The 27,194-nt window shown below is 36.4% G+C and overlaps 1 protein-coding gene and 2 long non-coding RNA genes across 7 annotated transcripts; 2 read left to right on the top strand and 1 right to left on the bottom strand.

Annotated features, from left to right (window-relative positions):
* The first annotated feature begins 618 nt into the window (after positions 1-618).
* On the top strand, positions 619-14,536 carry LOC127865127 (uncharacterized). Of its 5 annotated transcripts, none has more exons than XR_008042501.1 (12): positions 619-873; positions 2,517-2,636; positions 3,032-3,108; positions 3,424-3,545; positions 3,825-3,936; positions 5,937-7,377; positions 7,552-7,695; positions 8,227-8,310; positions 9,003-9,165; positions 10,668-10,808; positions 12,319-12,570; positions 14,425-14,536. It is a non-coding gene; the product is annotated as an uncharacterized LOC127865127 (long non-coding RNA). The 5 variants fall into 5 exon arrangements; XR_008042500.1 differs by having other exon boundaries at positions 8,935-9,165; XR_008042499.1 differs by having other exon boundaries at positions 2,517-2,632; positions 8,227-9,165.
* Positions 14,537-15,631: 1,095 nt separating this feature from the next.
* Positions 15,632-16,828, bottom strand: LOC127871384 (uncharacterized). Its single transcript, XM_052414302.1, has one exon. The coding sequence runs from the start codon at positions 16,826-16,828 to the stop codon at positions 15,632-15,634; it is 1,197 nt and encodes a 398-aa protein (XP_052270262.1).
* A 503-nt stretch (positions 16,829-17,331) lies between these two features.
* Positions 17,332-25,288, top strand: LOC127865129 (uncharacterized). Its single transcript, XR_008042503.1, has 3 exons — positions 17,332-19,032; positions 19,470-19,535; positions 22,060-25,288. It is a non-coding gene; the product is annotated as an uncharacterized LOC127865129 (long non-coding RNA).
* The last annotated feature ends 1,906 nt before the right edge of the window (positions 25,289-27,194 follow it).

The raw sequence follows: 27,194 nt of genomic DNA, 5'->3' as shown, positions 1-27,194 counted from the left end.
TCAACTCATTCTCACTGCCAAGCATAACAAGAACCGTCAGCCTGTGAACCCCTCACCCCATGTGGGTAACGGTGATATGAGTCCAGCAGTATCGATAGCGGCAGAGGTCAATCCTTCCAACAATCATATCGCTAAGGTCACAATGCAGCAGCAGGAACTGCTGAAGAAACAAACCCAACATTTGAGACAGCTCAAGGTTCAGCAAGAACTGAAGAAACATCAACAGCAGCAGCAACAACAACAGCAAGCAAAGTTACAGCAGCAGAACAAGCAGTCCAAGCAGCAGCAGCGACTGCCACCTGTAGCAGAAGCGGGCCAGAAGGTTGGAGCCAAGAAACCAGCAGATAACATCAACCGTGAACAGAACAGCTTGAACCAAGGGAACGTGAAAAATGCCCTAAATGCAAAGCCAACAGTGCAGATAAACAACTCAAAGGAGACTGGAAGTGCATCCTTGAGGACAGAGCCAGTGGTGAACCGAAACAACCGAGCAGCTCCCAGCATGGCTCCATTACAGGGCATTGATGGAAGCCTGCAGAAAGCTGCAGCACAGCAACACCAATATATTCAGCTAGCAAGGGAAAGGCCACTATCAGGAAACCTGATGGCAATCTAAACCAACAGATCCAGCCTGCACCTCAGCTACTGAGCAATGGGCAACTTGCCAGTGCCCATCAGTCTGGGCCAGCAGCCTGTACCCCTGGTCGCCCACATTCACAGCAGAACGGGTTCAGAGGTCAAGGGCTGCTGGTGAAGGGTCAGGTGAGGCAGCCGCCCCAGGGCCAGGCGGAGCACAATGGGGAGGCTAGAACACCCACACCCGAGGAGAGAGGCAAGAGAAAACAGCTGCAGGACTTGCCCCCCTCTGATTAGGTCAGTAGTTTAGGGATTCTCATTTCCAGTAACAAGGATGGACAGAAGTTTATTTTTATGCCCCCAGTCCGAATGATCAGAGGGTATATTGTTTTTGGCCTGTCTGTCTGTCTGTCTGTCTGTCTGTCATTGTATGTGTGTGTCTGTCCTAAAACTTTAACCTTGCTCATAATTTGAAACTCTTGGGTCTGCGTTCTTTAAACTTCACATGTGCATGCATCTCGTTGAGATTTACAAACAAATATGGTTTGAGGTCATTAGGTCAAAGGTCAAGGTCACTGTAACAAGGTCATAAGGAATTTTGTGACAAAAGTGGAATGTGGGGGCATTTGTGGCCTATGGACACATGTCTTGTTTTAAATTTGGAAATAGTCGAATACACAATGAATTGTCTACTTATTCGTTGTAAGATTTTATTTTGAGTCATAGAAGACGTAAGCTTTGTAGTGCTATATATTCCGGCCATTATATGTTCTGATGCTGTTTGATACTGCAGTATCCGAAAGTGAAGTAAATTCCACATTAATACACATTGAGTGATATATATGGAGTAGGATATTTTTCAGAAAATGTGAAGTGAACATGTAATTTTCTACCTGTTGTTAATGAGATGTCATTGCATGTCACAATTATTCTCCATTTCCGACTAAAAATCATACCAATACATGTCAATTTCTCACTTGAAACTCAGCATATGTATTCACTATCACAAGGAGGTCACAAGGAATGCACATTGTCACCGAACACAAACCTAGCTGTGACCTAACTGAGATCAGTCTAAAAGCAGAGCGAGGTGTCCTATGGACACTTCTTGTTGACGAAGCAACTTTAAAATCACAGGTGGCACGAGTTTTTGTGCTACATATACCATAGTTATATTTCGTATATGGGATTTTTAATATTGCAGTAATAGTGTAGGCTTATGTTTGGTATGACATCTGATTCACTGGACAGATGAGTGAGTGACTAGATCGCTCAATCGGTAGAACGTTCACTTTATGAGCGAAAGGCGCCTGGTTTGAAGCACCGTATGGATGACAGATAACCTTTGTAAAATATCCTTACTCGTTTTTAATGTCTCATTTGCATGTGTGCTATATTCATTTTTATACAAGTGCAACTTAATGAAGACTTAGTCCAAAAAGAAGGGAACGTCACAACAAACAAATAGTCACAGAACAATGTTTGAGTAAGTTCTACAGTTACGCACAATTTCCTGTTACTGCACATAGAAGGCACATGATTTGTCATGATACATGTACATTAGTCAACAGTATATAATATGGTTATGTATATTGTTTATATTGCAGTATATATATTTCAGTATGCCCAGTAGTCTGCAGTAATGGTGGTGGTAGCATTTAATTCGATTCACTGATTATCTTAAGAACGTGATAATGTTCTCATTTGTTTTTGCCCCCATTTGGATGTGTGTGATGGTCTGTTTTGCTCTTGTGTGGTTTCAACAAGTCCCAGGAGCACAGAAATCAGCAATATAATTTGTGTCAGTGTTATGTTTTTGTTTTATTAAATTGGTGTTACTCAACTTATTCACTGATAAAAGTTATGGATGAGATATTGTCTTCATTCATGCAAGTTTTCCCTTATTTATGTGTATTATTTTTACTTTTGCACTTGTACAGGCTTATAACATCTGGTCTACAAGGTGGGAAATCAAGTGAAAACCGTTGACTGCCCATTGCCATGTGTGTCTGATTCCCTAACCAAAGTCTTCTTTTGTGACATTCAACCAAATAACGTAGGTATGTTTCTTGCAATAATTAATTTTCACTGAAATAATGCAACTTTAAAAATATATTTGCAAAAAAAATGATTTTTGTCTTTGTGCTTTGTGCAATAAAAACCTATTTTCTTTGCGCAATAACTGATACTAGTTTATAGTTTAAAATATTGCATTTTGCCCATATAATAGGATATAACTTCCACTTCAAATGAGTGTAAATGTAAAGAAACAAAATCTCAAATAAGTTCAAGGCAAACTTAAGATTTGCATGTTTAGAATGATTTTTGAAAAAAAAATCTTTTCACTAATTTATTATTTTCCAACATTTGTAGCGCATTTCATGATGATAAGAGAATTTTTTTTGGCAATTTGAGTATTTACAGTACTGGTATGATATATTTACATTATTTGCAGGGATTCTTCATGCTGTTCAAACAGTTTTTGCTCACAGAAAAATGTTGACGAGGCACATGTTATAATTGTCCAGGCATGTAAGCGGGAACTTCAAACTTTCCCCGAACAGTTAATGATGATTACAACAGGAATATGTTCTACATCTCTGTTAAAATATTTACAATGCTAAACAAACATTTTTTTAAAGTTGTTCTGACATAGAATCTGCAACAGTTAAATTTTCTGCAACGATTAAGTACATTTGCTACCATGAAGTCACTATAGCATTGTTCTTAGTATAAAGTGCCCCAATAGTTGGTAAAATATAACAAAACAATCTTAAGAATACTGCACATATTTTTTCTGCCAAAACAACATGGCATGGATACATCTCTTAATGATTGAATTTTCAGCTGTACATGGACTGATTGACTGCACCTCCTTTGAAGTATTCAACAGCTTGGTACAGAGAAAACCAATATTGAGCAATAGATGGGTAAAACAATCTCTGCTTGCTAGTACCACACTTGATATGGTTTGTACATTTAAAAATCAACTACTTTGCACTAAATGTTTTATGAAGCTGTGAGTCGCTGTGGAGGTTGGTGGCTATACCATACCTATAATCGGTGAACCAATTAAATAAAACCGAATTGAGTACATGGTTATGCTGTTTGAGTGTGTGAAAATTGTCCAGAGGAAGATTTGCATTACATTGTATTAAAATAATAATTTTGGTTGTGACACAATTCTGTGGTGAACACATAGCCTTTCCTTTTAAAATAGAAACAATGTCTATAAATTTCTTTTTTAGCCAAACTTCATGGTCACCAAGATTTGTCGATATGGAGAAATCTGTCATGAAATTGATTACCAAGGATTTGAGTTTGAATTCAGGGGAGACACATGGGTTGATATAACCAAAGGTTTGTCATTTTAAGCAGTTACTGATTTTGAAATATTTCCAGTTTCAAATTTTAAAATATTTTTCAGTTTCTAGTTCCAATTATCGGTCCTTATTTCTGGCAGCTATCAAAACGTTTTACCTGCCATTGACATGCATGTTATGTACGGGATCAAACAACCACTTGGAAGAAGTAGTCTTGCATAAAGCTCCATAATTGTAATAATTATACCCCCACAAACAAATTTTAGGGGGGTAAATAGGAGTGAACTTGTCTGTCGGTCGGTCGGTTGGTATTAAGTGTCCGCTCAATAATTCATGTAGTTTTCATCCGATCTTCAACAAACTTGGTCAGAAGTTGTATCTAGATGATGTATGGGCCATGCTGGGTCAAAAACTAGGTCACGGGGTCACTTAGTGCGTTTTAATTATTGAGCATGTTGTCCGCTCTCTAATTGAAGTAGTTTTCATCCAATCTTCACCAAACTTGGTCAGAAGTTGTATCTAGATGATGTCTAGGTCAAGTTTGAATATGGGTTATGCTGGGTCAAAAACTAGGTCACCGGGTCACTTAGAGTGTTTTAAACATTGACCATGGTGTCTGCTCTCTAATTGAAGTAGTTTTCATCCAATCTTCACCAAACTTGGTCAGATGTTGTATCTAGATGATGTCTAGGTCAAGTTCGAATATGGGTCATGTCGGGTCAAAAACTAGGTCACAGGATCACTTAATGCGTTTTAAACATTGAGCATGTTGTCTGCTCTCTAATTGAAGTAGTTTTCATCCAATCTTCACCAAACTTGTTCAGAAGTTGTATCTAGATGATGTCTAGGCCAAGTTTGAATATGGACCATGCCAGATCAAAAACTAGGTCACAGGGTCACTTAGTGCGTTTTAAACATTGAGCATGTTGTCCGCTCTCTAATTGAAGTAGTTTTCATCCAATCTTCACCAAACTTGTTCAGAAGTTGTATCTAGATGATGTCTAGGCCAAGTTTGAATATGGGCCATGCTGGGTCAAAAACTAGGTCACGGGGTCACTTAGTGCGTTTAAAACATTCAGCATGTTGTCCGCTCTCTAATTGAAGTAGTTTTCATCCAATCTTCACCAAGCTTGGTCAGAAGTTGTATCTTGATGATGTCTAGGTCAACTTCGAATATGGGTCATGCTGGGTCAAAAACTAGGTCACAGGGTCACTTAGTGCGTTTTAAACATTGAGCATGTTGTCCGCTCTCTAACTCAATTATTTTTCAATCGAGCTTCACCAAACTTGGTCAGAAGTTGTATCTAGATGATGGCTAGGCAAAGTTCGAACATGGGTCATGGCAGGTCAAAAACTAGGCCAAGGGGGTCACTTAGTGCATTTTAAGCATTGTGCATGGTCTCCGCTGTTTTTTGTGAACACAACATGCAAAATATTCTGTGTGAATGCGGCGGTGGGGGTATTCGTCACGTCTGTGACAGCTCTAGTTCTTTTTGATGCGGAAATTTGGGTACCATTGAAACTAAAATATCCTTAAAATCTTCTTGAAACATGAACCACCTGAAGATTTGATGTAGGTCATAAACTTGGATATTGATTATTTGTGCAACTGAAACTGTTTTTGAAAGGACTGCAATGGCTGATTGGTATAGGCATTCTTACTTTGCATGGCTTTGTACTATTGCCCTACGGTACAGGTTCAAATCCTAGTCACAACACATGAAAATCATTTATAGTTCCTTGCTCTTGTTATTTTTCTCAGTGGCTTGCATCAATTAATTTCCAAGATAATGATCAAATGTTATTGTAGTAGCTGATGTATATTTAGTTTCAGTGCTCAAATAGAGCTTAGATGATTATATTGTCTGTCCGTTGTTAAACAGCTTACGTACATCCTAGCAAATTTTGTCCATTCATGAAACTCACAACATTTCCAAGTCACTGACTAAACCACTTATATTGTACTACTCTGGTCTAGTTGAGAGCTTTTCCCTTCAAGTGTTGTTATTCCCTATCAATTTTGTTGTGCGTTTCCAGGTAAATGTGTCACCAAAGAGTGGGTGTTTAGTTGCATTGTGGAAGGAAAGATGGTATCATTGAAGGAACAGAAAACCGATGGGGACATTGTGTAAGATAGCGATGAATTATGTGTGAATAATGAACCGCTGAAGAAGGTAATAGTAGCAACATCAGGGTCAGCTAATGGGAAAGGCCGGTCACAGAAAGCCCAAGGTTGCATATACTGCGAAAAGCTAGATTACAAGTTACATACACACCTTGAGTAACAAAACTCCAATGAAATTGAAGTAGCTTAGATTCTCAACATGCCAAAGAGATCCAAAGAAAGGAGACGGGCATGGGCGGTCATAACTGCCAAGGGTAATAATCTGCACAATACAAAAGTTAAAGAAAAAGGGGTGGGTATCCTAATACCTAAGTACAGACAGAGCCTCTACTGAAAAAGCAGGAATACACAGACAATTTTACAAAAAGGTTGTTGTAAACATAAGAGAGGACGAGATAGGCAACTGTGCCAAATCTGACAGTCTGATTTTACAATTTGGTGAAAGAAGATTTGAAAAACATGAAAATCGGAAAATTCGTATTCCCATATTTCTTGTCGTATGCGCTAGTTGGCTAGAATGGCTATACCCATGAAAAAGAATTACCCGAATATAGACAATTTAACATAATGCATTCAGCCAATCATGTGGACCCCCCTTCTTGAAACAATAAAAAATGTTGCAGGGTTCGAAAAAAGAACTTGTTCTTATGCGTCACCATCTTACGTGGAAAAAATATTAAGTAGTTTTAAAAAAAGTTGCCAAAATGCTTTGCACAAAAGCATCAGAGGCGGAAGATTGGGAGCAGGAAGAGAGAATGTCCCGATTTATAAAATGTTACGATGACGAATATCATGAAAAAATTGTCTTTATGGCTAAAGAATAATTGGCGATTGAAAGGTTTAATAAGCCAAAACTTCTACCCATCGTTGAGGATGTTGTTAAGCTGAACACTTACCTCCGAAATGAAGCCAGCATATTAAGATCCAGTGCACCAGCTGATCTCAGTATGCCAGCTGATCTCAAAGAGATTTATACTTCACTTTGCAGTTTCCTTAGCAAGGGTAATACTTTTTAACCGAAAGAGATCCGGAGAGGCGGAAAGACTGAAAACGGAAGATTTCGTAAAAGGGTCTGTTAATGACGTTGTGGATAAAGATATATCACAAACATTAAGGAAATTTGAAAGGCATTTGTGTAAATATCATTATAGGATAGAGACGCGGGGAAAAAGTCTCAAACGAGGCAGGCGAGTATCAATCCTCTTAACAAAAGAGATGAAGGAAAACCTGGACACACTTCTTAGATTGCAGTCTAAGCTTCAAATAGAGTCTCAGTACATTTTCATGAGACCAAGTTGAAGAAAGCCATACAGAGGCAATGATGTACTGAAAGAGGCGACTGAGAAAGCAAAGGTCACACATGCTTATATATATATATATATATATATATATATATATATATATATATATATATATATATATATATATATATATTTAAAGAGTTCCATGCTTTGTATTAAAAGGATTTTAAAGTGTTATATTGTATGCTGCATATTTTGCTCATTTTACCATAATGCTGTTTTGCAGATGAAGAAACAACAGTGAGCGATGAGGAAGCTTCAAGTGATGAGGATGTTGAAGAATCAGATGACCAGCATGATGAAGAAAATAGAGAAGGTGTTCCTTCATCTAGCTCAAAACCTGCTGTGTCTGGGTTTCATCCTCAATATGGTAATGAAATATTTGAGTTCGTGTGGTAGCATTTATCTTTAAAAATTGATGAAACTTGTTCATTATTAGCATTGCCAATATTTAGTCCATGTTTGATTATTGAGTACACCGGTAAGAAATGGGCAATTAGATCAAATGTAATTTATTTTTATTTAGATGCTGTATATGCTATATATGTATTCACGGATATTTTTGACACTTTGTCCATCTATTTTCTCTGTTTACCATATCTAGGTCACTTGATAATTTTGGTCAGTTTGATAGAGATTACAAAGTCAAGTTTTTAAACTGAAATAAATTGTTTGGATTGTTTATCCTATATTGACAAACAGTAATGAAACTGTGTCAGAATATTTGCATTGACAGTATCTAGCTCAGTTTCAAATCTGGGTTGCCTGGACTTAAAAATAAGTTACTGGTGTGTGTGAATTAATTTATGTTGCAAACTACATACTATTAGTTCATGACTGCGTTTCTCAGGACATTGATATTAACCAAAATGATACCATTGTTTTGTTTTTCATATCTTAGGATATCAAGGAGCAGGGTATGACACGGATGATTATGATGATGATATGGGTGATCCAGATTGGATTTACAATAAAAGAAAGCATGGTAAGTTATTACAACTTTGTCACATGTCCTACTTAACATAGAGGATCTGTCATATTATTTTGAGTGCAACGACCCTCACAATTGATTTAAATACAATTCAATGAGTGCTTTGTACCTGCACAAGAAATTCCTTTGTTTTACATTGTAATTAGCTAACCAGGTGTTTTACAAATTATGTGTTGTACTTTAATTTAAAGCCTGAAGTACCTGGTCATTTACAAATAGAAAGCTGGGATTATCGCTGTTAAAACATGTAATATTTTATGCACACATAAAAGATTTTATGTCATTGTACGACTTCTTAATTGTTTAATTGTCTGTTACTATTATACATGTACTTGTTCAAGCCTTATATTTAATTACTTGTGTATAACCTCAGTGTGGGGTCACATGGGCTCTTTTGACCAATCAAATTCAGTCTTGGTCATTGTGGCCCTTTTGATCCTTCCAGACTTTGACGTGGTTATCCAGTCAGGTCAAAATTAACAATTACGCTCTTAAGCGATACTTTCAAGGATTGATTTTAATACGATATGATGCCGTTTCATTCTGTTTATGTGAAGGATTATCTCTCGTTGTAAGAATACTTACACCAATGGTGTTATTCCGTGTGATATTTTTAAGTTTAAAGGGCCGTTGAACGAGTACACATGCTTATTAGTGCCATGTCATAACGAAGTCTACCGTGAAAGGTTTCCAAGATGACGGCGCCCAGAGCGGTATTAGCGCATATCGTCAGTCACTTTTTCATGATGCTTTTTACCCGTCAACTCGGGGTCAGCTACGCGTCTTCTACAACAGCCGAGATGCAGTTGTCGCTGCCCTGTATCAGTCATACTGATTCAGTTCAGAAAAGTATTCAAATATCGTTTTTACATTTGTGCCTGACTTTAAGTTCTGGCTGTTTAAATTACATTTTTTCTGCCTATTTAAGAATGATGATCAATGCAGGTAAACTCTAAATATCTTATATATTTATTTATTTTTTGTCTTCGAAGAAGAGGGGGTATATTGTTTTGCACATATCAGTCCGTCCGTTTGTCCGACCGTCCATCCACCAGATTGTTTCCGGATGATAACTTAAGAATGCTTAGGCTTAGGATCATGAAACTTCATAGGTACATTGATCATGACTGGCAGATGACCCCTGTTGATTTTCATGTCACTAGGTCAAAGGTCAAGGTCACAGTGACTCAAAATAGTAAAATGATTTCCGGATGATAACTCAAGAATGCTTAGGCCTAGGATCATGAAACTTCATAGGTACATTGATCATTACTATCAGATGACCCCTATTGATTTTCAAGTCACTTGGTCAAAGGTCAAAGTCAGGGTGACTCGAACCAATAAAATGGTTTCCGGATGATAACTCAAGAACAATTACGCCTAGGATCATGAAACTTCATAGGTACATTGATCATGACTCACAGATGACCCCTACAGATTTTCAGGTAACTAGGTCAAAGGTCAAGGTCACGGTGACTTGACATAGTAAAATTGTTTCTGGATGATAACACAAGAAAGCTTACGCCTAGGATCATGAAACTTCATAGGTACATTGATCATGACTCGCAGATGACCCCTTTAGATTTTCAGGTCACTAGGTCAAAGGTCAAGGTCACAGTGACTCAAACCAGTAAAATGGTTTCAGGATGATAACTCAAGTACCCTTACGCCTAGGATCATGAAACTTCATAGGTACATTGATCATGACTCGCAGATGACCCCTATTGATTTTGAGGTCACAAGGTCAAAGGTCAAGGTTACAGTGACAAAAAACGTATTCACACAATGGCTGCCACTACAACTGACAGTCCATATGGGGGGCATGCATGTTTTACAAACAGCCCTTGTCTTATAAAAAAGTCTTGCTTTATTTTAAACCAACCCTTAATTTTATTTCCAACTGTTTGTACATCCAATTTGCAAGAGTATCCCTCGCATCGATTTCAGAATGTGAATAAGTATTAAAATAATTAATATTTTGAGGGAAATAAAAAAATTGCTGTGCCCTGCTCATTTTAGCTCCCCCCCAGCTTTCTCTCTGGACTGGTCAACACAATAAGTGTGACAATCATTCAAAAATGAGCCAAGCTCAGAGAAAACGAGTCTTACTTAATGTTCTTAAAGTGTTCTCCCAGATAAGCCTATGCAGTCTGCACAGGCTAATTAGGTACAATGCTTGAAATTTTAATGGTAATTTGTTTTGTTGAAAGAAAGTCTCCTCTTTAGAAAAACACAGTTTAGGCGAAAAGTGTCTTCCCAGAGTTGATCACACTTCAAGTGCATGCATTAAGTCTAGTTTTCCCACAATGAGTCTAATATTATGAAATCTTGCTATACAATGCTCACTTCAGTGGATCCTACCCCCTGTGTCGCCCGCAATTGTTCATACTGACGGTGGCAGACGCGCCAGGGGGATTTGCGCAGGCTTCCTGTCAGTGTCCCAAGAACCATGTCCCTGTTGGGAAGAACAGCTGCAAGCCCAAATGTAATGAGTAAGAAGAGTTCATGGGGTGACGTCAAAATAAATGAGTCTATTTCTGGAAAAATTGGCTAAAGCATGTGCGTTACGTGTTGTCCCAGATTTGCCTGTGCAGACGGTACAGAATAATCAGGGACAACACTATTTGCTTCTATTGTGATTTATTGAAGGAAGTCCCTTCTTATTGAAAATCAAGTTTAGGAGGAAAGTGTAGTCCAAGATTGGCCTATGCAATATGATGATCTAGGAGGAAAGTGTAGTCCAAGATTCGCCTATGCAATATGATGATCTAGGAGGAAAGTGTAGTCCAAGATTCGCCTATGCAATATGATGATCTAGGAGGAAAGTGTAGTCCAAGATTCGCCTATGCAATATGATGATCTAGGAGGAAAGTGTAGTCCAAGATTCGCCTATGCAATATGATGATCTAGGAGGAAAGTGTAGTCCAAGATTCGCCTATGCAATATGATGATCTAGGAGGAAAGTGTAGTCCAAGATTCGCCTATGCAATATGATGATCTAGGAGGAAAGTGTAGTCCAAGATTCGCCTATGCAATATGATGATCTAGGAGGAAAGTGTAGTCCAAGATTCGCCTATGCAATATGATGATCTAGGAGGAAAGTGTAGTCCAAGATTCGCCTATGCAATATGATGATCTAGGAGGAAAGTGTAGTCCAAGATTCGCCTATGCAATATGATGATCTAGGAGGAAAGTGTAGTCCAAGATTCGCCTATGCAATATGATGATCTAGGAGGAAAGTGTAGTCCAAGATTTGCCTATGCAATATGATGATCTAGGAGGAAAGTGTAGTCCAAGATTCGCCTATGCAATATGATGATCTAGGAGGAAAGTGTAGTCCAAGATTCGCCTATGCAATATGATGATCTAGGAGGAAAGTGTAGTCCAAGATTCGCCTATGCAATATGATGATCTAGGAGGAAAGTGTAGTCCAAGATTCGCCTATGCAATATGATGATCTAGGAGGAAAGTGTAGTCCAAGATTCGCCTATGCAATATGATGATCTAGGAGGAAAGTGTAGTCCAAGATTCGCCTATGCAATATGATGATCTAGGAGGAAAGTGTAGTCCAAGATTCGCCTATGCAATATGATGATCTAGGAGGAAAGTGTAGTCCAAGATTCGCCTATGCAATATGATGATCTAGGATGATACTTAATGCACATGTATGAATCCCAGTTTTTCCAGAACAAGCCTAAGATGATATGGTTACCTAGATATCCATATGTAAGGTTAAAAGATTGTCCATTTCTATGGTTAACAAGATGTCTGTTTATATGGTTTTGAGACGCCCGTTTCTATGATAACAAGATGTCCATTTATATTGTTGACAAGATGTCAGTTTCTATGGATACAACAAGTTGTCTGTTTCTATCATTAACGAGATGTCCATTTCTTTCTTTAACAAAATGTCTGCTAAATGATTAAAAAGATGTCTTATTCTATGGGTTAACAAGATCTAAGTTTCTATGGTTAACAAGATGTCCGTCTCGTCGGTTACAGAAGCCAGTTCCTGTGAAAGCAATGCTCGAAGTGTATTCCTGGCTGGTGGCAGTGCGACAACAACTGGGGCTGTGAAGATGGCTCGGACCAGATAGACGACGTGTCAGTGTGCACAGCATACCCTTGCTCTCAACCGGGTCTATTTGAGTGTACCAGTGCCAAGAATATGATTGGTTGTGTCCCGCCCAGCTTTATTTGCGATGGAAACCCAGATTGCGATGATGGGTCTGACCAAAAGGAAGTACAACTGCAGTATGTTGTTCTAAATGTCTTTCTTTATATACCTGATCCCTAGGATGTTAAAAAATGTAACGGAAACAATAGAAAAATACCAAATCAGTTTATGTTTGTAAGGCTTTTAAATTTGATCAAATTAAATGATCATAATTCATAAATGAAACTGTATTTTCATTACGAGTCTACGTCATAAGTGTCATTTTGCTATCTGATGTACAATGTTCTTTTATCATTTGGATTGATGATAAAATGTTTGGAAAATGTCATTTTTACAACATTTTAAAAAGTCTCTTTTGAAATACACTTCAACACCGTTATTTCGAAGTCGTCGGGACCGTTAAAAAAACTTCGGATTAACGATAATTCGAAATAAACATTTGACAGACGACTTCTGAGGATTCTGTAATAATAAAACGTTGTGGAACTCGCATGGTTCAGTTAAACGCTACTATTAATAGTTGTTTACTTAAAAAAAGTAAACTAGTCAGATTGCAATAGATTTCTACTTGTAACAAACGAAGGAATAAAACGATTCTTGTTCTTCTTTTTATGTTTTCTCTAAGTACAGAACATATTAAATATAATGAATATGCGCTAATTATCTGAACATATAAAATATAACGAATAGCACAAATTATTAGACCATATAAAATATAACGAATAGCACAAATTGTCATACATGTAAATACAGATAAATACATTTTTTTGGAAATGAATTAACGGATTAAAGAACCGTAACAAACGGTAAAAGAAAGTAACAAACGGGGGAATATAACGATTCTTTTTCTTGTTTTTATTTTTCTCTATTTACAGAACATATAAAATAAAATGAATAGCACAAATTATCAGACATACATACATATGAATACATTTTCGGAAATGAATTAACCTTTTTTTTTTAATAATACGCAATGTCTCTCTGAACACCGGCGTTCGCGCAGACGACAAAGGTGTAATTATCGGCTTTTGACGCGCCACGACAAAGGTGTGAAATTGCGCTCAGTATTTTGCAGTTTTGACTTCGGATTAAAGATTGATAATTAGGTGCGAATTATAGTGTTGGGACCGACAGAATCACTTCGAATTAACGATTTCTTCGGTTTAACGAAGTTCGGATTAACAATGAAATTTTACATTAAACAAAGAAGAACCAAAATCGGGACCGGAAAAATACTTCGAAATAACGGTGACTTCGGATTATCGGTGTTCGAAATAACGGTGTTGAAGTGTATATTGAAATATATGCATGTTTAGTGTTAAAGTATTAACATTTCAAGTTATTTTCATATGAAAAGTAAACGAGATTGACTTACAACTGCACTTAAAAAATATATGAATAATATAGTTTGCTTAAAATTTGTGCATTTGTGTATGAAAGTTTTGAGGTGAAGATGGTCACTTAGCTTATTCTGGGAAAACAGGATTTAATGCCTGTGCGTTAAGTGTCACCGCAGATTACCCTGTGCAGTGTGCACAGGCTAAGAAGGAATAACACTTTCTGCTTTAATGGGAAACAAAAATAAAGTTTAGGTGTAAAGTGTTGTCCCTGATAAGCCTGTGTTGACTGCATTTATTTGTTTAAAGGTAGTCAAAAAACCAGTCTGGCTGAAAGCCTAGTCCTGGATTAGCTTGTGCAGTCCTACAGGCTGATCAGAGACAACACTGTTGGCTTTTAGGATATATGCGCTTCAAGAAAGTCTCTTCTTAGGAAAATACTAGTTTATGCGGAAAGTGTCATCCCAGATTAGCCTGTGTGGACTGCACAGGCTTATCTGGAATGAGTCTGGGATGCCACTTTATGCATATGCATTAAACCCTGTTTTCACACAGCATGGCCCTATATAAATAATGGTTTGTGAATATTTTCAGCCACGTTCCCCTGTATGACGGGCCAGTACAAGTGTGCAGCAGACAACAAGTGTATCAGCAGTTTCAAGGTGTGTGACAGCAAGCAAGATTGGAGCAGATGAACTGAACTGCAGTAAGTTTTTATTACACTGTTAGGGGTGTGATTTCTCATCTTCAATATAGTGTTTGAAGGCCCCCCGGAAGGTAAAATAGGGGGTATATTTGTAATGCCTTGGGGACGGATCCACCGCATTAAGTATAACCAAGACCACGAAAATATTCAAATTTAATCTTTGTTCAATATGGTACAGCATGGTAAAAAATGAAAAATACAAGATGGGAACAATCATAAGAAACTTTCTCTGAAAAACGTACTAACTTAGTCAAACGAGAATAGCTTTGGTAATTTACATATATGGAATTAAAAATACTACTCCTCAAAATGCTTTGCGACACAGTAGAATTACATAGACAATGTATAAAAGGCTACACTGCATCAAAACAAAGAAAGTGGACGCCACAAAGAAAGTGGACGCCACGTGACTTGAATGTATTTTAAGTATTAACCCAGTAAACCTTAATTACACAAAAAATATACAGATATATGATAAAGCAATATTAAAATGATCATTTAGAAACAATAACTTACGACGTGGTGCATCATTATAGACCGCAAAGGGAGAAAAAGTGTCTCTGAAGGCGCTATGACCAAAAACGAGGGAAACGAAATCGATTAGTAGCAGAATTACGTTCAGGGGAGGTAACCCTGATATTGCAAAAAGGTTACACACCAGAGGTTAAACTCAACACACTCCCTGTCTGATATTAAAACATTAATATCACCAAAAATTTAAACATACTTAACTTTAATTTGTTAAACAAGTAAGACACAAATGGCCCTAACCTTAACCTTAACATCAAAAATATGGAAATCAAAATAAGCAAACAAAACAAATCAAAACAATGATACTCATATGTTTTCCATAAACAATACACTCAACCATGAAACCAAAACATTAGTATAAGCATATACTAGGGCATAAATGTAGAATTAATAGAAAGTCACTGTTTTGAAATAAACATAATGTCAATAGTCATATGCCAAATATCAAACACACGAGTCCTCACCACTCATTTAAAAAGTCACATATTTCAACACATGAATATAGTTTAATGCAGGCTATTAAGCCCCACTGTCCCTCACAAGAATCACAAGGTCAACTATAGGTCAAACGCAGTCTTGAGGCTGTCCATCACTGGTGACGCGTAACTTCACTGATCGTACTCTCCCATCCTCACTCGGGAAGACTTCCAGCACTCTTCCAATTGGCCATCCGGTACGATGTTTCAGCTTTTCTTTTAACAGCACGACATCTCCCACGGAGATACTTTCACTCTCATGGGTCCACTTATGACGTTTTTGCAGAGTGGGAAGATACTCCTTTTTCCATCGGGCCCAAAAAGTCTCAGATAGATGTCGCACTTGCCTCCACTGCTGCCGGTACATGTCTTTGGTATCCAAGGTCCCAGGCTCTGCTGCACAAGATGTTACGGAACCTGACTTTTGTGTAAGTAGAATGGCTGGAGTGAGGATTTCAGGATTCTCCGGGTCGCTGGACACAGGTGTAATAGGGCGGGAATTCACAATCGCACATACTTCGGCCATGAATGTGACTAACACATCGTGTGTTAGATGTGGCACGTTCATGAGCATTTGCTCAAGAATTCTTCTGGAAACACCAATCATGCGCTCCCAGACACCTCCGAAATGAGAGCTATGTGGTGGGTTGAAGCGCCAAATGATCTCACTATCATTCAAGAACTTGCGGAAGGCTTTTTGCTCCACACTCATTGAGTTTATCTCAAGAAGGTCTATTGCTCCTGTGAAATTGGTGCCCCGATCTGACCGTAATTCCTTGACAGGTCCACGAATAGCAATAAGGCGACGCAATGCATTCGTAAATGCTGATGACGATAATTCATCCACAACTTCAATGTGAATGGCTCTCACAGCTAAACATGTGAAAATGATGGCCCATCGTTTACTGGATGCTTGACTAGAACGAGTTTTCCTGCTGACAACTTGCCATGGGCCAAAGGTGTCAACACCAACATAGGAAAAGGGGGATGCAATGGTTAGACGGTCTCTAGGCAGGTCTGCCATTTTCTGGGTCTCAAACGATCCACGTAGTTTACGGCATGTGACGCAATGATGAATTACTGAGGAAATAAGCCTTTTCCCTCCTACAATCCAATATCCAGCAGCACGTACAGCCCCCTCAGTGAAATGGCGTCCCTGATGACGTACCTTTCTGTGGACATGTTCAACCAGTAGGCATGCTACATGATGACTTCCGGGGAGAATGACAGGGTGCTTCTCTATATGGGGCAAATCAGCGAACTTCAGTCGACCTCCTACTCGCATGACCTTTTGCTCATCAAGGAAAGGAAATAAGTTGCCAATTGGACTGCTTGGGTGAAGTTGTCTCCCTCTCTCCAATGACGTATACTCATCTGCATAATGTTCTTTCTGTACCTCTCTCAAGATAATCACTGCAGCTTGTCTGTGGTGAGAAACGTCCTGTGAATTGGAACACACATGCCATCCAGTACAGTCTGACTTGTTTTCACGGGAGAGGAAACTATTGGCAATGTGCTTTATGCAGGAAAGTGCTATCAAAAGACGGGTTCATGATGAAAACCTTGAGAATCTTGCAGTGCCAAGTTGTGTCTTCTCTGTAACACTTGTTGCCATAGTCGTCACCTCTGGTCTCACTTCTTTGTCTTCATCAGGGTTCACTAAGCAATATGGCACCTTATTTTCCGCACTTCCAGAGAAATGTGGTCCCACAAGCCAGGAGCTTGACATCAGATTTTCAGCAGCTACTCCTCTATTGTCATCACCTTGGCGTCGGCGTCTGGTTAAGTTTTGTGTTTAGGTCCACTTTCCTCATAAAGTATCAAAGCTATTGCATTCAAACTTGGTACACTTACTTACTATCATGAGGGGACTGGGCAGGAAAAGTTAGATAACTCTGCATTTTGACATAATTATTTGCACTTTTTATACTTAGAAAATTGAAAATTTGGTTAAGAAAAAAGTATACTTTTTGCAATTGGGAATATAGCCGAATTTCGGCTATAAAATCGGGCCAAAAAAAAACCTGCCTAGGATCATGAAACTTCATAGGTACATTGATCATGACTGGCAGATGACCCCTATTGATTTTCAGGTCACTAGGTCAAAGGTTAAGGTCACAGTGACTTGAAACTGTAAAATGGTTTCCGGGTATTAACTCAAGAATACTTAGGCCTAGGATCATGAAACTTCATAGGTACATTTATCATGACTTGCAGATGACCCCTATTGATTTTTTACTATATAGCCTTGCATCATGCATAGAGTAGTGTACAAGTAGAACTGCTTTGTTATAAGTTGTTAAATATTATATGTTAAAGAATAAAAGAAACATTAAATGGGTGGATTTGGTCAGCTGTATCGGGAGGAGGAGGCTGAATATGTCCCGAAATAAGTCAGTGAAAACCAAGAATTGGTCAGGGAAAAGTCAGTGTAAAGTCAGGGAATTTTATTTCATCAGGTTGGTTGCAACCCTGATAAACTACATAGCAACTTCATATTTGGCTTACTGGGGGGCATTGTGTTTCTCAAAGAAATCTTGTTTTACTTTTGTTGTTTTGCTGTAAAAGTTATGTTTCCCCTGACAATTTAAGACTGCAGGTAGTCTTTCACCTTTTTTTACTAGTGCTTATACTTGATATAAATATTTGTTTGTTGTTTTCTGTCTGAAGTTTAAGGTTGCGGCTCCAATGATTTACTGATAGGTCTAAGTCACTTTTGTTGACAATTATGTTGTGCAGTTCTTATTAACACTGATTTTTTTTCCCGGCAGTGTTTTTCTTATGGAGCATACACTTGTAATTAAGTAATGCTTATTCTAGTGATTGTTGAACACCAATCCTATTGTTTTCAATTAATTAACTTCACTCTTGTTCTATAATTTGTTATTAATTAGCAGATGGATAATTAAGCCTTGGGCCTCTTTACAAATCAAAGCTTATAATGCTTATTTGTCCTTAATTTTCACATTACCTTACCTTAAACGTATGGCTACGTTTATATCCTATACTTCATGGGCGGCGGGGTTCCCATTCCGGTCCCCTTCGTGGCGTGTTTTTACCACCCATTATGACTTTCTGGAAAGAATCTGTTCAATTTTTATTTTTTATGGCATTTTATAATAAATGCCTGTTTCCAATCAACAATATTGTGTTTGTTCTTTCCTTCAAGTCATACGAGTCTGTCCGGTCTATAACCTTTTCATTTCCACCGAGGACAATACATATATAATATTTTATGCACACATAAAAGATTTTATGTCATTGTACGACTTCTTAATTGTTTAATTGTCTGTTACCATTATACATGTACTTGTTCAAGCCTTATATTTAATTACTTGTGTATAACCTCAGTGTGGGGTCACATGGGCTCTTTTGACCAATCAAATTCGGTCTTGGTCATTTTGGCCCTTTTGATCCTTCCAGACTTTGACGTGGTTATCCAGTCTGGTCAAAATTAACAACCCACATCCACCCCTTCTCCGCCACAAGGTTTGACACTCATACTATGTATGTTTTTACCTGTGTGTAAAACACATTTGTATATTATTTTACTGTTATAAGCATCAAATATTTTTCTTTTATACTTATTTTGGGCATGTTTTTCCTGCGGTCATCACATTCAACTTCACAAATTCATGTTTTGTATGCGTGTGGTGTGTTTTTACCACCCATTATGCCTTTCTGGAAAGAATCTGTATTTTTATTTTTTTTATGTCATTTTATAATAAATGCCCGTTTTCAATCGCAACAATATTGTGTTTGTTCTTTCCTTCAAGTTATACGAGTCCATCCGGTCTATGACCTTTTCATTACCACCAAGGACAATACATAAAAAGATGTTGATGTATAAAAAATTGTTGGGTCAGACTGAATTCAATGCGATAAAAGAATCTTAAGCTCACCATGCCTTTTCAATTTTGTTGTAGCCCCAGAAAGTGAAGACTCCGATGAGGACTTACAAAGGCAAACAAAGAAAAACTGAAATAACAGTGGTATGTTTCATAGCATCGAAATTCAATTGCTGTTTAAAGCCACATAACTTATTTGGCATAGTAAATTTAAGTATAAATTAGAAACATATTTTATCTATGCCAATTAGAATATATCTGCTGGTTACGAGGTAGAAATCTGTCTTTTTCGCGTTTGTCAAAATGGACGTATGCGTCTAGAAATCCTACTTTCGGTTTTAAAAGCGGTACCATTTGAAAAATAAGAAATAACTTGCTAACTAGGCTATGGATTTAATTTTATCTATGCCTATTAGAATATATCTGGTGGTTACAAGATAGAAATCCGTCTTTTTTGTGCTATAAAACATACCGGTAAAAATAATTGCGTTTGGTGAAATGTTGAAATGGACGTATACATACAGAAATCCTACTTTGGCTTTAAAATAAAAAGAAAAAAAAAAAAAAAATTACTTGCTAACTAGCCTATAGATTTAATTTTATTTATGCCAATTTGAATATGACTGGTGGTAAGAAGGTAGAAATCAGTATTTTATACGCTTTTAAACTTAAAAATAATCGCGTTTGTCGAAATGGATGTATATAAATCCTACTTTCGGTTTACAATTTTTTTTTTATATAAATTACTTGCTAACAAGGCTATAGATTTAATGACAATTTTGCACACTTTCAAATTGCATCTATATGTATGTATTGATTAAGATGTATTTCATTTCAAGGTTTGTGGCTTTAACATTTCCTGCACTTAGCTTGGACTATTTGGGTCATTTTTTCATGTACAGTGTTGCTTACGGTATACCACTAGGACGCGCTATTAGAATGTAGGCTATACCATACCTTCCAGTGAACCAAATCATTAAACCAGAATTGGGTACATGGCCATAGTTATTTGCCTGTGTAATAATTGTTTGGAGGAATATTTGCATTATAGTATAATTGTTATCTTGGATATAACATGTACACTGTATATTTCTGGCAACATGAAACAGCAAAATTGTTCTTATTGTACAGATTTGGTGTAGCATTGGTTATTTTAACATGGTGTCCTCTTCCCATGATTTGAAATTTTGTTCATATTAAGTCATTATGTTATGGATGACAAACATAAAAGTAAATTGTTGCAAATGTCATTTTGATTCATTAGCCGGATTTTTTTTGAAAAAATCTCGGCTTATAGATTGATGTTGTCGGGCGGGCGGGCGGGGGGGGCGGGCGGGCGGGCGGGCGGGCGGGCGGCGTGCTCGAAAATGTTAAAGTTCTTATTTCATGGTATAACTTTGGTATGCTTGGACCTAGAGTCTTCAAACTTGACATGAAGGTTGGCCAGGATTAACAGATGACCACTGGTCATTTCAAGGTCATTCATTTGAAGGTCAAGGTCACTGTGACCTTCAATATAAAAAATGTTAAAGTTGTTATAACTTTGGTATGCTTGGACCTAGAGTCTTGAAACTTGACATGAAGGTTGGCCATAACTAGTTAGTAACCACTGGTCATTTCAAGGTCATTCATTTGAAGGTCAAGGTCACTGTGACCTTGAATGTAAAAATGTTAAAGTTCTTATTTCATGGTATAACTTTGGTATGCTTGGACCTAGAGTCTTCAAACTTGACATGAAGGTTGGCCAGGATTAACAGATGACCACTGGTCATTTCAAGGTCATTCATTTGAAGGTCAAGGTCACTGTGACCTTCAATATAAAAAATGTTAAAGTTGTTATAACTTTGGTATGCTTGGACCTAGAGTCTTGAAACTTGACATGAAGGTTGGCCATAACTAGTTAGTAACCACTGGTCATTTCAAGGTCATTCATTTGAAGGTCAAGGTCACTGTGACCTTGAATGTAAAAATGTTAAAGTTCTTATTTCATGGTATAACTTTGGTATGCTTGGAGCTAGAGTCTTCAAACTTGACATGAAGGTTGGCCAGGATTAACAGATGACCACTGGTCATTTCAAGGTCATTCATTTGAAGGTGAAGGTCACTGTGACCTTCAATATAAAAATGTTAAAGTTGTTATAACTTTGGTATGCTTGGACCTAGAGTCTTGAAACTTGACATGAAGGTTGGCCAGAACTAGTAAGTAACCACTGGACATTTCAAGGTCATTCATTTGAAGGTCAAGGTCACTGTGACCTTGAATGTAAAAATGTTAAAGTTGTTATAACTTTGGTATGCTTGGACCTAGAGTCTTGAAACTTGACATGAAGGTTGGCCAGAACTAGTAAGTAACCACTGGACATTTCAAGGTCATTCATTTGAAGGTCAAGGTCACTGTGACCTTGAATGTAAAAATGTTAAAGTTCTTATTTCATGTTATAACTTTGGTATGCTTGTACCTAGAGTCTTCAAACTTGAAATAAAGATTGGCCAGTACTTACATTTCATTTTGACCTTTGAACAATATTTCAGTAATTTAAGTATTGCATTGACAAAAACACGAAAGGTACTTTCCTGTCATTTAAATCAAAAATCCGGCTTCAATGCGGTCATCTCCGACCGCGGAACTCTTGTGTTATGTATTGCATCTTTGTATTTTATATTTCAGCAAAAAAGAAGTGGACGCTGCAGGAACAATGAGTTGTGATGAGTGAATTTGAAAAGTATATGCATCTTAACAAATTGCCTGGGAAGTCCGAATGCAAGAGTTTGCTAAAAGAAAACCTGTGTTTAAGTAGAAGAAGTTGGATAAATTTAAATGTCTTCATTCGAAATTAAAAAAAAAACACATTTAACAAGCATCAGGAAAATTGAAATGATTGAGGAATGAACAAGATGCTGTAGATTTGAATGCTGTAACTGGCAATTTGTTTAGATGCATATGTTTTTCAAATTCACTCAAAAGTGTTTTCATTGGAAACAATCCAAAACTGACAATATCATAATGTAACAGTAATCAATATATAACACTTTTTCACAAACATTTATTGATTATAGGCGGTTTAAATGTTTGCGCTAGAAGAGATATTGTGAAACAAATTTTGTCCATGCTTCATGTTCTGTATGAAAAGTATCGTTTTTGGCATTCAGAACTGGAGTCTGCTCAATTATTTATTTTAATATAAAGTTAAGTCATCACAGTTTTGTTGAAGACATTTCATATACATGTTAAGCGACATTCATTTTCAATAAAATATACATGTATGTTTTTTAATTGTGGTTATCCTCATGCTTTAAATATATTAAACAGAATTTCAAACCCTTTTGGGTAGATGTCTTAAAAACTTTTCAATTTATTGTAGTAAATTAGAAGTAAAAGCTGAAGAGTTTATGTATTATCCACTTTTTTATAATCCAAATATATTGATAGGAAATAAAAGTTTTTACTTTAAGTCATGTTTTGATGCTGGAATTCACTGTATAGGTGATATATTCAAAAATGAAACCTTTATTGCTGTAGATGCATTAAGTGAAATGTACAATTTAAAAATAAATTGTATTAATTATATAGGTGTGACAAGAGCAATAGATAACTTTGTGAAAAAATATTGTTTACCCTGTCCTACCCAACAAATGATAAAACTCTTTTTGCCCCCATTATTGCAACTGATATTAAAAAAGTAATCTGGTGCTAAAAGACCATATAATATTGTAAATAAGAACAATGAACAACCTTCAGTGAAAACAAAATGGGGTATAAAATTCAATACCGTAATTAATGGAAATGAATGGAACTGCATTTTTGAACTACCCTTTTTAATAACAAATGATGTAAAGGTACAGTGGTTCCAATACAGAATAATTCATAGGATTCTTCGAACAAATAGTCTTTTGAGCAAAATGAAAATAAATTATCCATTGTGCTCCTTTTGCAAACAAAGTGAGGAAAATTTAGAACATTTATTTTGGGAATGTCTGATATCTAATGCACTAATTGATGAGATATTACTAGGTCAATTGTTTCCTTTTATGAATAAAAAAAGTTTTCTACTTGATTATTTAAAAAAGGTCAGCTATAGCCATAAATAATGTTATTTTGTTCATCAAGCTATATATCTTATACAAGTGGAAAATGAATAAATTCATCCCAAACATTACATGAGCCAAAAAACACAAAGTATGTATATGATAACTTATATGATAAGAAAAATAGCAATTTCAAATAATAATACAGAATCCTTTGTTAGGGAATGGGTATTGTTTACTACCATTGTAGACCAAACTTAGTATTTAAATTTAATGAATATTGTTGTTCTGTACAACTTTGTATAAATATGTGTTTTGTTTTGTTTTAACTCAAAGGACCATGTTGAAATCTTAAATCTTGAAATTATAGGTAGAACCTTGTGTCATAAATCACAATTACATGTACGTATTTTGTTTTTTTCTGTGCATTTTTTCATCTGAATATGCAACCACTATTTGCTTTCTGTAATTTATACACACAGGTACTTTTAATATGTAAATACCTTGGAAAATGTCTTTATTTGAAAATGTACCTATTTTTGCTTTGCTATGCTTCTTATTCATCTGAATATGCAGATACTAATTTCTTATTACAATTAATACATGCTTTAAATATGCTTATATAATGAAATATCTAGTTTTTTTACTTTTGTTCTCTATAAATACTTTTTAATATTTTTCCAACACACAATCGCATGCAACTGTCTTATAGTTACAGCATTCCTTTCACTTTGTAAACTCTTAATGTCTGTTGACATGAAACTGTGTTTTTTTTCTTGTAAATATTTGTAAAAGCTAACAAAGACATGATGTTTGTAATTTTGTTAATAAACAAAAGTAAATTTACACCCTTAAGAGTATAATGTATAAATTAGATGATAAGCTTTTGTAGAATATTTAAGAAAACAATTAAACATGGTCGAAGACATTTAGTATTAGCTCTGATGCTGTGTTAGCTCTTGATGCTGTGTATGATGTGTCAGTCATTCTTTCATCTATGATAAATGTAGGGTGTGTTTTTATGCCCCCCGGATCGAATGATCGCGGGTATACTGTTTTTGGCCTGTCTGTCTGTCATCCATTCATTAACTGTGTGTGTCCCAAAACTTTAACCTTGGTCATTACATTTGCCATATTGAAAATATCAACTTGATATTTGGCATGCTTGTGTATCTCATGGAGTTGCAAATTTTGAGTGGTGAAAGGTCAAGGTCATCCTTCAAGGTCAAAGATATGGCTTCAAAGCAGCGCAGTAGGGGGCGTTGTGTTTCTATGGTTTTCAAATTTCTATGCAAATTGCTTTGTCTTTGTATGTCACTGTCTACAATCATATATATATATATATATAAAGTATGACACTATGACATTGATTGTTTTGCATGTGTACTTTTGTATCTCACTGTCTATAATTATATGAGTCATGTTCTGAGAAAACTGGGCATAATGCTTGTGCATAAAGTGTTGTCCCAGATTAGCCTGTGCAGTCCACACAGGCTAATCAGGGACGACACATTCTGCCCAATCTAGATTTTTGCTAAGAAGACTCTTTAAACAAAAAATATCATAAAAGCGGAAAGTGTCGCCCCTGATTAGCCTGTGCAGACTGCACAGGCTAATCTGGGATGACACTATACGCACATGCATTATTACCAGTTTTCTCAGTACGCAACTCATATGATAGTTTGTGTTGCCAATGTACTTATATATTTATCTGTTATCCAGTCTTGTAATAAAATGTGTTGGGAAAATAATATATAATGTATGCATATATGTTGCTTTATTATGTATTTGCACATGTATCATGTACTCTTGTGAAAAATTATTTTGTACATGTGTAATATGTGACTTCTAAAATAAAGAATATGTTTTTACGTACAGTTTTCTTGTAGTAAAGTGTCCATGGTGACTTAACACACCACGCGTACGAATTAAACGGACACCTATGTCGTTCATTTAGTGATTTTTGACAATAAAACAATACTAGTAACTATAAACATTTACTGACAATTTTATAGGAGGAAATCCAGCTTAATGCCTTACCTACAATGATGCAAATTGCAAGATGAATAGCTTAAGGGATAAAGTAATGTTGACATTTTGTCTGTCTGTCCGAAACAACTTTGCTCAGCAAAAAAAACTTCAAAATTATTAAATGAATTTGATCGAACCGTTACATTACAATGGACGGCATTAAGAGAAAGTGAAATGTTCTGGTCCAGGTTTTTTAACTTTCATTGAATATTGATGTTTGGAACATAACTTCAAATTTAAAGGCGGGATTTGGTTTAAACCGCCATACAATATTACTAGTATAAGAAGATCATGAAGTACAGCGTGCGATAAATGGCAGGGACTTGAATTAAGTTTTCTTTGCGGGAGCATTATTTCTGAACAATAAACAGGGATTGGCTGAATCGGCATACATTGATAGAATACATTTAAATTAGTGTGTAAGCTATTTAGCTCTACCTAATCTGTATCTAATTATATAATATATATATATATATATATATATACCTTAATTGAACTATATCTACATCAATTCTGTTTTCAAAATTCAATAACTATTGATAGTTGTTACAAGCTATAAGCATCATTACATTTTCGAAACAAAATGCTTGTATGAATGAACAAGAAGTGCCCCTGGACTAAATGGTGTCCTATGATACCAGAAGCAAATATTGAAAGTCTCAACACATTAGACGCCATCGAATAATTAAATAATAGAAGTAATAAGCGTTATTCCGATGGGTTAAGGAAAAATAACGGATTTGACTAAAACCACTTTACGGTGTCACATGAACATAAACGCAGACGCCGAAGTCAAGACGAGTAAGAAACTCCCCATATTTTCGTTGTTTTGTCTTCATTCAAATATCAAGATGGTAATGCCACTTGTTTTAAATTGGACACTTAAAACATCGGAACCCTGGCTCAGAATATATTAACCCTTAAAGCGCTGGAGCTGAATTGTAAAGGCCTTTGCAAACAGTTTGGATCCAGATGAGACGCCACAGAACGTGGCGTCTCATCTGGATCCAAACTGTTTGCTATTCTGATAGTATTCTTTGAAAAAAATTCGAAGAAAATGCTAATTTTAGAAATTCAGCAGAAGACATTTTAGCAGACGACAAATTTCCCAGCATGCAAAGGGTTAAACTTTACAGCAATTAGTGTAGTTACGCAAATAACTTTGAAACGAAAAGAGACGCCATGGGATCAATACACTGAATGTATGTGCGCTTAAACTCGATTTGATCATAATATCAACAGGCATTAATAATGTTGGTTTTATTTTAATACAACTATGTCACCAAATCTAAGCACTGAAGATAATAATCAGGTGCCACAGTTTAAATGGCAGACTATTTATTAACCCGACTGAGACAAAGATGCAACATAACGAGTAGGACATATTGAAATTATTTTATGTTGCTAAATATTCATGCCATGAGTAACATTGTCTATGTGTGATCACAAGCAGGCTTCAGTGTTGTGCATATGCTATCAGTATAATTATTCCACATTTTACCAGACTGAGCCATTTTCTAGCTATTGTAAAATTAGCTTTGTAAATATATTTATTATATATAACATGTATATATTCTTTATGAGACGGATACAAGTTTACACACCGGCGACTGAAGACAAGCTAATATGTCTCGCATGACTTAACAGCCAACAAAATTAATTGTTTGTTTTACACACTTTGTACTTAATCTTTTATTTCGACATGGACATTTATAATCATCCTTATTTAACAGCTAGCAATTGTCC

This window comes from Dreissena polymorpha, chromosome 1 (genome assembly GCF_020536995.1).
Source record: "Dreissena polymorpha isolate Duluth1 chromosome 1, UMN_Dpol_1.0, whole genome shotgun sequence".
Classification (NCBI taxonomy): domain Eukaryota; kingdom Metazoa; phylum Mollusca; class Bivalvia; order Myida; family Dreissenidae; genus Dreissena; species Dreissena polymorpha.
This window is presented reverse-complemented; position numbering and strand designations above follow the sequence as displayed.